Source organism: Panthera onca, chromosome B3 (assembly GCF_046562875.1).
Source record: "Panthera onca isolate mPanOnc1 chromosome B3, mPanOnc1 haplotype 2, whole genome shotgun sequence".
Lineage (NCBI taxonomy): Eukaryota > Metazoa > Chordata > Mammalia > Carnivora > Felidae > Panthera > Panthera onca.
In genome coordinates, this window is record NC_138344.1 from 63229597 (window position 1) to 63242364 (window position 12768).

The 12768-nt window shown below is 40.7% G+C and overlaps 1 protein-coding gene and 1 pseudogene across 3 annotated transcripts in view; one reads left to right on the top strand and one right to left on the bottom strand.

Annotated features, from left to right (window-relative positions):
• Positions 1 to 12765, top strand: part of FSIP1 (fibrous sheath interacting protein 1) — a 197093-nt gene extending 184328 nt beyond the window's left edge. The window contains exons 12-13 of one of the 3 annotated variants that reach the window (XM_078448482.2): positions 8615 to 8700; positions 12706 to 12765. In XM_078448482.2, the coding sequence (XP_078304608.1) occupies positions 8615 to 8661 (47 nt within the window). In that variant the 3' untranslated portion in view covers positions 8662 to 8700; positions 12706 to 12765. Of the gene's footprint in view, positions 1 to 8614; positions 8729 to 12705 lie in introns of those variants that run through there. The other 2 variants (XM_078448480.2, XM_078448483.1) reach the window with 2 other exon arrangements.
• On the bottom strand, positions 7085 to 7349 carry LOC132669673 (large ribosomal subunit protein eL28 pseudogene; annotated as a pseudogene).
• Positions 12766 to 12768: the final 3 nt, after the last annotated feature.

A 12768-nucleotide genomic window follows, 5' to 3' on the forward strand; every position in this document is an offset into this window, starting at 1 on the left:
AGAAGTCTAACATAATCTGTGTTGTATGTGGTAAGTCTCTTTAAATAGCCTCAACTTTTCCTCTAATGTAGATAATGCTATTGATGATGTATTTTCTATTAAATCTATATCTTTCTATAATTATCTATATATTACCAATGAAATCTGTAATCTATTAATTCTGAACTAACTCCCCAGTCCCATATTTCTAACTGCCTGCTAGCCGGCTCCATGAGGTTATGGCCTCAAACTGATTTCCTTATCTTTCCTTTCAACTCAGATTTTCCTCTTTTCTTTCTGTTTCCTCACTCACCCAGGTTCTGTTTGAGTCATCATTGAATCTCCTGTCTCTTTTGCTCCCCACCTTCAACCTTCAGTATTGTTTGTTCTACTTTTGCAGTGTTTCCCATGCCCATCCCTTCTTTGTTCTTCCTGCTGCCTCAGCTGGACCAGAGTAAAAGCCCTCTGATCTGATCTGGTCCATCCTCCCCGCCTCTGATCTCTCACCTCCTCCAGACCCTGCTGACCGCCACTAAACAAACCCCTCCAAAGTACAGCTTTGATAGCCACACCTCCCAGCTCAGAAAACTTCTTGAGCTCTCCACTGCCCGCTGAATGACACCCGAATTCTTTCCCTTGATGTTCAAGGCCTCCAGAGTCTGACTTCAATCTCTTTGTAATCACTCTCTACCTAGTTCTCTAAATGTTATTCAGGTTATGGCTAATCTGGTCTCAGGATTTCCAGTGCTTTCCTCTGCCCCTGTATTAGCCCCTACTCTTTTCTTCTGAAGAATGTTCAGGTACCCCTTCAATGGCAGATGAATTCCAACCCCATCCTTTCTGAATGTAACCTTCCTTGTTTCTCTCTTTTAAACGTTTGATTTCTCCTCTGAATGTCCAAGAACATTGGTCCCCTATCACATCATTTCACTCATACTGTTGTGAAGTTGTTATGCACACACACACTTTCTCTTCCTTAGAATTGTGTAGTATTTTTGAGGACAAAGATCCTATCTTTTGATTTATTGTTACTTCTGTGATGTCCAAAGTGCCGTCCTAAACCAAGTGCTTATTTAATAAATGAAACAATTTAAATTATCCAGTTTTAGAATAATATGCTTAAAATATAGTTCACGCTTATTCTTCACAGTGTGAATGAAAGCAGGTGGTATTGCTTAAGAGCTATGTAAGCCTTGGGGCACCTGGGTGGCTCAGTGGGTTTAGCGTCCAACTCTTGATTTTGGCTCAGGTGATGATCTCACAGTGGTGGGATCAAGACCCATGCGGACAGCCCAGAGCCTGCTGAGGATTCTCTCTCCCTCTCTGCCCCTCCCCCCACTGTACTCTCTCTTTCACAAAATAAATAAAAAAGGGAACTATGCAAGCCTCACATTCTCTATAAATATTTGGAACTTTCCCCCTTTTTTAATGAAATTTTACAAGCTATGAAGTTTTTACCCAACAGCAGAGTTCATTTTTACAATACGCAATTCGATTAGACAGCTGCATTATGCATATCCCCACTAAGGATCTTCATTTAACAAATGAACTATGAAAACTTTGTTCTATTCTCAAATTGCAGTATATTTTCATTCTTTTTGGATAAAGGGTTGTCATCAGAGAAAGTATCTCCTTTTTGTCTACTGTAGGCAAACCTGCTAACTTTGTGGTGATTTATTGTATTTGGGATCCCATTCCCTTGGTAAGGGGGTTTAGAACAGCACTTTGCTAAACTATGACTTTGCTTCTATGGGAACTTGAGTCACACTGATGTATATCTGCTTCTGAGCAGAACATAACAAGATGGAATGAACTAGAACTTAACATGGCTTGCTGGAAAGAAGCTGTGAGGGTTTACCTACAACTTCATGGAACGTGCCTCTGAAGGCACCAGATAACCCTAATGTACGGTTAGCACAACTCTTGTGAGTTTGGAGGCTTGAGATGGCCTACATGTGAATACGTGAGCCACATTTTATTTTCTGTTTATTACATTTTTGTTTGTTACATTTCTGTTTATTACATACTGTAAGGCATAGGTTCTGCACGATCATTTTGAGTGCCTGTCAGCGTATCGGAGGTTGGAGTTTTTCACTTTACTAACCTCAGTGTTCAGGATCGAAATACTTTGCTAATCAATTTTATTCTAAAATACTAAATGGAAATTTTATGCTTTCTACCAAAGTGAACACCAAAACTGAATGCCAAACCAGTTTTCTTGGCAAAAAGCCCTTTACAGACATAACTTTAATGAGGAATAGCAGTGTTTTCAGCTGCAACATTATATTCAGGTCTTTCTTAGGAAATAGACACACGTGAATGTGATTCAGAGCAGATTTCTAGAAACAGGCAGGAGTGAATGAGAAAAACCATTTATCATTTTCTTTCAGTAGCAAGTACTATTGTATATAGTAGTCTTTTTCTTGATGAACTGAGGTCTGTCACAAGTATTAAAATTCTTCTAGAAGGCAGAGTCAGATACAACTTCAAAAAGAGAACCAAACTGAATGCCATTGAGGTCCAGTTTAAATCGTGGTATTGAAAAATAAGGATTTGCCTCACAGCTGTATTAAAAGTTCCATTTTTCTTGTGCTTTCAGCTTAGCGGTAACTACTGATAAAATTTGACTTTCTGGATACAAGGTCCAGTAAATTCAGTGTTGCGCTCACTCACTGTGGGGGCTTGAGGGGACTGATAAATAGGGTTTTCTCTTCCCCACCCAGGTTGGAACCAACTTAGAGATAGATGGACTGTGACGGATGCAGAATAAGGAGGTTGGCTTCATTGCTGATGAAATGTAGGGCGTTGTCGTGACCTGTGTAGGCAGCCAAATGGTCTTCCGAATGCTACGTCCTCCAAGTGAACTCACACACCCAGTCACTGGCAGAGGTGAAAAGACTCAAGCCTCACCTGTGGAAACCTGTCCATGTGGAACCAATAGCCTCGAGGAGTCAAGAAGCGCCCTTGGCGGGGGAGGGGTGGCGTGCTAACTATTGTGGAGGAAGGGGCTGAGCTGAGCTGTTTCTTCCCCCAAACTCACTGGTCAGAGAACTGGCTCTTTTCCCTTGTGGAGAGTGGAGGAGACTGGAACGAGGCTGGATGTTTCCCCAGCGTAAGTTTTTCCACATCCAAGTGTGAGGAGAGCAGGGAGTAATTGTTCTTTGGTACCACCTAACCTCAGAGGCACAACGGAGTGTGCTGGCACTTCAGAGAAAAAGTCCTTCAGGTCTATGGTTAGTCTAGTATTTGATCAAATTATCTTTTTTTAAAACTGTTTATTTTTGAGAGGGAGTTGGGGGGGGCGGTCAGAGAGAGAAGGAGAGAGAGAATCCCAAGGAGGCTCCGCCCTGAGCCCTATGTGGGGCTGGAACCCATGAACCGTGAGATCATGACCTGAGCCTCAACCGAGAGTTGGATGCTCAGCAGACTGAGCCACCCAGGTGCCCCTACTCAAGTTCTTATGTTGACTTGCTTTCCAGATAATCCAAACCAAAAGGCATCCGTGCATGGACAACATTCTTTTTCCCACTAAGTGTTTGAGCTCCTTGTCAACAGAAGTTCATATAGTAAAGAGGAAAATATGAATAACAAAAACAAAAAGAATAGGGCAAAAAGGGACATGAAGCCTGTCACGTAGCAAAAAAAAAAAAAAAAAAAAAAAGGTCAGAACTATACTAACTCTTCAAGGAAAACAAAATTCAATTTCCTTCCCATAGGACCCATATGATGAATAGTGCTTTTAAAAATTTCTGTAACAAATGAGTCAGATAAGGTTGTTTTAAAAATAAAAACCCTAAATGAAGACTAGGGCCACTGTTTTGGTTTGCTCAGGAAGTGTCCTGGTTTTACCACTGAATGGTTCTTGTCCTTGGAAACCTTTAGTCTCTGGCAAACTGGATGATTGGTCACTGTAAACTGAAAGTGAGAACAAGAAACCAGAGAGCAAATTAATGAGTTAAAGCTTGTAGTAGTGTAGGTAGCTAGTAGGATCCCAGACTAGAACATAGAGGAGCAGAGGGAGGGCTGCTGTGCCCACCCACCTGCATGATGTCACCTAGTGGTTGGGAGTGTGGACTCTGAGTGAGGCAGATCTGGGTTTGAATGCTTGCTCTATTAGCAGTGATCTTAGGCAAGTTACTTAATCTCTCTTCTCTACACCTTGGTTTCCTTATCTAAGATAAGATGGCTTTAATACTTACAATAAGGATCGAATGAGAGAGTCCACATAATTAGGTCAGTGACTAGACTGAGTTGGCTTATACTGGTCCCTCCTTATCTGTGGTTTCAGTTACCTGTGGTCCGCAGCATTCCAGAAGCAGGTGATTCTTCTGACAGTAGGTCAGAAGGTTAACGGTAGGCCAACACTATGTCACAATGTCTGTGCCATTCACCTTCATCTCCTCGTGTAAGCATCTTATCACTTCACATCATCACAAGAAGGGTGAGTACAGTACAAGACATTTTGAGAGCGACCATGTGCACAAAACTTTGATCGCAGTATGTTACCATTGTTCTATTTTATTGGTTATTTCAATCTTTTATGTGCCTAATTTATAAATTAAACCTTACCAGAGGCATGGATGTATAGGAAAGATCCTAGTGTATGTAGGGTTTGGTACTATCTATGATCTCAGGTATGCACTGAGGGTCTTGGAACATATTCCTTGTGGATAAGAGGGACTAATGTATTGAACATTTAATCAGGAGATTGCCTATAAAAGCCTGGGCTTCTGACTTTCCTGATAAATCAGCAGGTCCTTAAACCAGTAAGGAGAGCTGAGTGGATGTTCCCTTTAGAAGGAGCACATACATGCAGGGGGACATGGCCCCCTGTCTGCCCCTCTCTACTTCATGTGCCTGGGCATTTGGAGCCCTAGGATTTCCATCCCAGGTTATAAGCCCTTGCTGCTCAGAGTGTGGTTCAGTTACTGGGGGCTTGTTAGAAAACCTACTAAGTCATAATTTACTAACATGATCGCCCAACAATACTCACTGTGAAGTTTGAGAAGTACTGTTACAAACCATGGAGCATTACTCCTAACCGCTCTGAGCATCAGGATCATCTGGAAGTTTTTTGCTGGTCTGTTTTATACCTGTGTCCGGGGCCCGAATCTGACTTACTGAAATTAGAGTGCCCGGTGTGGAGCGTTCAGTCTGCCGAATTAATGCAAGCTACAAGATTTTGCCTTGCATATTTGAGAAATAGGTGTTTTGGCTTAGTTGTAACAAAGCTCATTTATGTTCTCTTTTGGGGTCCTCAGAACAAGTTCTACCAACAGTGGTAATGTACCATCTGAATATGCTTCAAGTTTACTTGATTGTAATTTTTACTTAGGTACCTTTAAATTTTATTTTAATTCGAGTATAGTTAACGTACGGTGTTGGATTAGTTTCAGGTGTAAGATACAGTGATTCACCATTGATTGTAACTTGATTGTATCTTGAGGTGGTTGTAGGTGGATCGGCTTTTGTGAAGGATGTTGGGGTGATTCGAAGGGGGTGTGTGTTAGTATACGTCCTTACTCAGACCACCTGAACAGTTCCCAAGGCACTGGATTGTTTGGAGAAAGTTTTCTTTGTTGTCACACAGGCTTCCCAGTTTGTAGTCGAGCCCTGAGATTCTAGAATAGTAACACTATTAGCTAACCTTTTTTTTTTTTTCCATTAAAAAATAGTTTGGCTTGCTCTTAGGGAAATACTTGACTCATCCTTGCCTTGATGAAGTTCTGTTTCTCTCAAACTGTGAGTGCCTTCGGGCTTCCTAGTTATTGTTTGCGAAATTACTTTTGCAAGGCTACTCACTGCTCTTCAGATGCTCTTGGTAACTTAACCTCCCAAATTTATTTGATCAAAATACCAGAGCTGCTCTATTGCAAGTGTCCAGTGGTAATCACCTTTTGATGTAAAACTTGAGGATATAGTAAGTTTATATTTGTTAAGCTTATCTTTTCAAGTTACTTTCACCTAATTTTCTTTCAGCCGGTTCTTGATTGGAGGTGGACTTTTCATATAAATATGTGCCACTGATTATTTTCTGTCTCTACTGATAAAATACCACTTGATCATTTTGTTCAGTAGTGTAAACAATGGCATGCTGGAGTGTTTTGATATTATAATGTATTACCATTTTATCAGTTAATGAGAACTTGTGATTCCATTGCTTCATTCATATTGGGTAAAATGAAAAGATTAAGATCGTCACTGCAGACTAGATCTATGGACCAGAAATACTGGCATCACTAGGAGCTTTTAGAAATGCAGAGTCCCAGGCCCTACTCCAGACCTACTGTATCAGACTCTGCATTTTAAAAAGATGATCCAGTAGGTGATATACGCTTGTTAATGTGTGAGAAGCTCTGGTCTACTAGTCACTCTACTCCAGGGTTGTGGGAAAAAAAACAAAAAAACTAATGGTGAAAATAATGTCAATTATTTGATAATGTGCTCAATCCCTACTTTTTCTTCTTAAATTTCATTTTAATGAAGATACTACCTTCTCCAGATTGTTTTACCTCTCTAAACATCCCTCCTGTACTGCTTTTGGGTAACCTTCCTGTTTGACACCCAGAGCAAGCATATCCTAGCTTGGGTTCTCTCCTCTTGCATGGCTTTATTTGGAGACAGAAATAGCCAGTATGGGATCATCTATGCTTTGTATACTTTTGGTTTTCACATCTCTCAACTTGGCATCTGCCTCAGATCTGTCTGGCATTTTAAGCTATACTGAGTCCATCCCTTAGGCAATGCTTCTTACCTTTGGTAACATATTAGAATGACTAGGTGAGATTGAAAACAGACTAATGTGCCTGGGTTCCATCCCAGATGAATGAAATCTATTTCTAGGGGTTGGCTCTGGACATCAGTATTTTTTTTTTTTTTTTTTTTTTTTTTTTTTTTTTTACGGTGGTTGACATCTTCATTGCTTTGGCAATGAGAGGCAGGTGCTCAGAAGCTCTTCGTGGGGTGGGCCTGCTTTCTCTTTACTATCATGGGCTTGTGGCTGCAGGGGTTGGCGCTGACTCTGCCAGTGGCAGCCATGCGCAGATCTGAGCGGTACTTGCTCTTGCGGATCACGTGCCTGATGCTGCTGACGGGGGCCCAGGCATTCTTGTTGACGGTGGTCCACACGTAGGATGCGGCAGGTTTTCACTGGCCAGATTTCCGCTTCATGACGACCACTACTACCCTTTTGCCCTTGGCTGCGGGCTCCACGCCCACATTCTGGTGGTGCATCAGCCCCTTGTAGCAGAGGGAGTTGTGAGCCTTCAGCTTATTGGACTCTGTGATGTACACCTGCTTCTTCCTCTTGATCAGGAAGCTGGAGCAGTTCTGCACGACCACCCATTGTAGGCGGGCAGACATGGCGGCAGCTCCTTTCACTATGGCAGCCAGAGGTGGAAAGACTGGATACCAGTCTTTTTGAAAGTCCGTGTTGGAGGACTCAGTTGTGTTGAGTGATTCAGTTGTGTAGCCATTGCTTTGAAGTCACTGTGCCAGGGTTCCATTGTGCTCATTGTATTCATTCATTAAGGACATTGCTCTAGGATATAAGGAATAAGACCTAATCACTGCTCTGCATTATTTCATAGTCCATTGAGGAAGGCAGGAACTTAAGCAGAGAACCACAGCAGGGGCGAGACAAGTGTAGTAAGAGCTTCTGGACAGGTGCACAGCAATACCACAGACAGGATGATGAACGTGGGGAGATGGGGAAGTGGCATTTAAGTTGAGCCCCCAAGGACGATGATCTTTTACTGGGTGGGCGAGAAGCGGAACACTCCAGATAGAAGAAATAGTACTTGCGGAGGCCTGGGTCATGGTCTTATCCTCATCTCAGGGGTGGGATATTGAGGTCTGTTTCTCATATAACCCACCTTCCTCCCTGCTCAATATTTCTTCTCCGTGTGTTCACAATATCACTGCATTTCTCACTTCACTCTCTGAAACTCCAGATCATTTGCCATTAATTAAAAGATTAAAAGAAACAACATTACTGACATATAATTTATATACCTGTATTCATTTCCTGTGGTTGCCACAACAAATGATTATAACAGAAATTAATTATCTCGAAGTTCTGGAGGCCTGAAGTCTGAAACTAAAGAGTCAGCAAGGCCATGCTCTGCCTGGAGACTCCAGGGAAAAATGGCTCCCTGCTTCTTCCATTGTCTCAGGCTATTGAGAGGCTATTGCTTCTTTGGTTTCCTTGCTCTGTGGTCACATCATGCCAATCTCTGTCTCTGTTTTCACATTGCCTTTTTTCTCTGTGTGTGTCTCTCCAATCTCCCTCTGCTTTTCTCTCTTATTAAAGTTTATTTTTTGAGAGAGAGAGCTCGTATGTGTGCGTATGTATGAGTGGGGGAGAGAGAGAGAGAGAGAGAATCTCAAGGTGTCAGCAAGGAGTGGACTTGGGGTTTGAACCCATGAACCGTAAGATCATGACCTGAGCTGAAATGAAGAATCGGATGCTTAACCAACTGAATGACACAGGCATCCCCGTACCTCTACTTTTCTCTTCTAAGGATGTTATTAAAAACAGGACACATCTGGATAATCCAGGATGCTCTCATCTGAAAAATAGTTATAGTTTTAGTTATATCGCCTAAAAACTGTGGTTATTGTTTTCAATGTGCAGATGAAGAGGAGACTGAAGATGTGACAGAAGAATGGAAAGAATCTTGAGCGATGACTTTCTGGGCATGCTTGCTTTGAAGGAAGTTGGTAAATTAAACTGTTTTCTGAATTCTTACATTCATTGACTGCATCTATAGAGACCATTCCTCAAATACTGATTTTTGATATTTGGATTCTCTCTTCCTAGGTTTTGCTTCTTTGATATTTTTGAGACATGGGGTGCATTTGGTCAGTGATTTTTTTCTTCACTGAAATGCCTGGTGAAATTGTGTTTTATTGCTAATCTTGCAACATCGGGGATATGTTATAAAACCAACATTTTATGTACGTGTGTGCTTTGTTAAAACTAGTTGAAGTACTATGATGACTTTGTATTTGATTTTATATGTTACAACTTCATTGTGATTTAGACAGATGGAATCACTATGAATTCTTATTTGGGCCCTGATTTTCCAGCTTTCTTCCCGTCTGGTGCCTGTTAAGTACAACTTGCCATAGAAAGAAATGAATTTTCTCAGCAAAGCAATGTTAGCATGGACTTTGCTTCCTTACTAGCAGTGGTATTTTGCTCAAGCAAGAGTTTGATTTACTTGAATTACTTGATTTTTATTACCATTTATCATCTTGCAGAATTTGCCTTTTAGAATGCAGCAAATAAATCATCCAGATTGGAAGGAGTTTATATGTCAGGATTTTGAGCAGAGGTTCTGTGCTTCACTTTAATTGAACTGCCTTAATCACATTCTCTCTGAAGCAAATTCTGTGGCTGCGGGATGGACTCTGATGATTGCTGTAGTCCAGGATTCATGCTTACTGTCCTAGGTGGAAGTTAGGTTAATCTCCCTGGAATAACCTCTAGAAACTAGGGGCAATCGTAAAGAGTCAGCAATAACCATGAATGTTGAGGAGGAAGTGAACATATATCCACTGCAATTACTAACTTTCTACTTTCTCCCAATGAGAATACTATGGTAAACCCTCTAAATTTAAGTAGCTTGGAGACCAGAGGGGATAGATACTAATTAATTAGTAAAATATTAAATAATTTGTTCTTGCTCCTCTACATTGGACTTACAGATGTCATAGAAAGAGACCACCACTTTCTAGGTGTTAACTTAATACACAACTATTATGAAAGGACCGTATGAAGAGGTCTCCTATGACCTCTTCTATGACCTTCTAAGGTCATACTTATGCAGCAGGGATGGATGATATTCTTAATCAAAGCGCCCTAAGCACCACATAGAGAGGGCAAAGGGAAGACACTCACACTTTTTTCTCCAGAGTGCATTAAAAAAAAAAAAAAAGTAGAATGCAGCAAATAAAGATGAGCTACTTAAGAAATGTTCTGGGGTACTATTGAGAGAGAGAAGTTTTGTCTAGTTACAAGTCAGTAACTTGGATTCATGAGAAAATTTTATGTCCACACTTTATACAATGAATTGGCACTAAGTCCAATTTATTTCTGATGAAAAAAGTGAGTTAGCTATTGTGCTACCTTTAATGAAGGTTGGGGTAATAGGTATGTAGCATGATTCTTTTTTGCTCACACACATTTTCATCTGCTGATAGTTGAGGATGTTAATGATTGCTTATATCACATTTCCTTGACTTTGGAAAATAAACTCTATAGCTATTACATTTAGAGGAATGGATAAGCGATTTCTTTTTTGAGCCTCCTTTTTCAGTTTACATTAAACCAACAATGGTTCATATTGATGTCAATGTGTGACAGTGCGATTTATCTTGTCGCTGAGTTTTGTTGGGGGAGGGTACCAGCAGAAGTTAAAGTCGTGCTGTTGGACGCTCCTAAAAATGACACATGCATTGTAAAGTTTGGGTCAGGGGAGGGGTGTTATGGGTGGGAATTTGCAGTGGTGACAGAGAGGAGCCATTTTTGCCCATCAAACTTTATGAAGAGCTCAGGTTTCTAAATCTCTGTGCTTCTGGTATTTGAGTGTGTGCAGTGGGGCTGGTTGGGGGGGGAGTTTTGTTGGGGGTGGTGAGAGCTTATGGCTTTCTAATATGTTTCTGCAAACGGTATTTGAGGCATACTGAGCTTTTCTGTTATAGGAGTTTAAGAGAAGGGAAGGAATACAGAATGATCTCAAGTAATGGATTTTTTTCATGAAAAGAGGTGACATAGTTCATTCCTTAGCATGTCAGCTAAAGGTACTTCTAACAAGGATTGGTAAGCCAAATTTAGAATATAATTCAGATGAGATCAGGTGCATTCAAGGGATACAATATAATTCAACGCAAAGGCTCCAGAATTTTTTTAAAAAATGTTACCCTGATGGGGAAAGTGTTCTTATTAAAAATCAGTGTTATTATTTTAAGGTTCCCTCTAGACCTGAGTCTTTCCCCCAGAACAAGATCGAGAAGAAAAACTATGAAAGAGCAAGAGCTAGCTCCTATTAGAAACAAATTTAGGATCTTAAAATTCAAGTTTTTTTGCTTATGACTTGTCAGGAAAACTACCCGCACCACCTTTATTGTAAATCCCCACAGGACCTAAAGTTTATTGCCCTTTAATCCAATTGTCTCTAAAACACATGATCGTAAACTCTCTTAGCAGGAAAACTCTCTTAGCACCTTGATGGCATAATCTTATTTCTTAACAAGCCTTTTATTTCCGTACAATCTACCGATTTGAAGGTCAGTCTCAGAGTAAACACGAAGGATACCTGGGAAAATAGCTCCCGTTCCTGGACACTTTTTGTGTCCTATCAGGATCTTTACAGTTCCTGTAGGTTTGCTCCTTAAAAAGTGAATTGGGGTTGCCTGAGGGGCTCAGTTAAGCGTCAGATTCTCGATCTCAGCTCAGTCTTGATCTCAGGGTCATGAGTTTAAGCCCCGCATTGGGCTCCACGTTGGACCTGGAGTCTACTTTAAAAAAAAAAAAAAAAAAGTGAATTAGAATTCTCTCCTAAGACTTGCCATGTTTGTGCTCCTCTGAGAAGGGATGATGTCCTGTTTCAAAGAATTATCTTTCAGATCAGTTTTCCAAACTCTGTAGCCCTTTTTGATTATCTTATAGTTCTTTATTCTTCACCTAGGCACCATGAAATGATTTGGTAATTTATACTTCTGTATGATTATGCTGCCTTAGATGGGAGAAGTATTTTTTTTTCTTTTAATGTTTACTTGTTTTTGAGAGAGACAGAGACAGAATGCGAGTGGGTTAGGGGCAGAGAGAGAGGGAGACCCAGAATCTGAAGCAGGCTCCAGGCTCTGAGCTGTCAGCAGAGAGCTTGACCAGGGGCTTGAACTCACAGACCACGAGATCATGACCTGAGCCGAAGTCAGACGCTCAACTGACTGAGCCACCCAGGTGCCCCGGGGGAAGTATTTTTAGAATGAGAGGGAAAATCAACAAGAATCTATCTCAGCCAGTCATGTGTGGTGTTTCATGGACCCCCAAAGCCAGACCTTTAACCTACTCACAAGATTTCTGATTGTACTTGTTGTTATTAAAACTGGAAATTAGTCAGTATTTTGCTTTCATTGTTAGCTCACCCATACTCAAGTTCTGCTTATTGTAATGCTTTGGTCTTCTCTTTAAAAAGTTGATACTTGATATGTATTTTTTGGATTTCTTCCAAATCCTTTTAGTCCTGTTTTTGACCAAAGGTAAATTCATCTTCTGACAGGTGATGTCTATAAAGTTTGGCCCAATTTGGTAATGACGGTTCCTCCCTCATTCACACTTCTAACGCTTCTCGACGACATGTAATTGTGTGCTACCTATCCAGTGCCATCATGCATGGGTCAGAAAATGTAGCCGTGAGCATTGTGTGCGCCTCGCTTATATTTTTTTCCCTTTGTTTTCATTGTTCTTTTTAGAAACAGAACTGTACTCTGAAATGGACTCAACGTTTAATTACCTTTCTAAAACATAAAATTGTATCCTATTGGGGTCCACCTTTTGAGTCCTTGCTTTGTTTTTAATAGGGCAGGCTAATGTTTTGTTCTTATTCCACAAATGCAGCAAATGAGTTTTCCAAGCAAATCAGTCACCTTCAATTGGATAGAAACTGTCAATGTTACTAATATTTACTGTAATGTCTTGTGTATGTTGTATTGGTTTAGGAATGGAGTTTACCCACACCTCATAACAAAGCCAGTAGAGAACAAATAAACATGGATACAGTA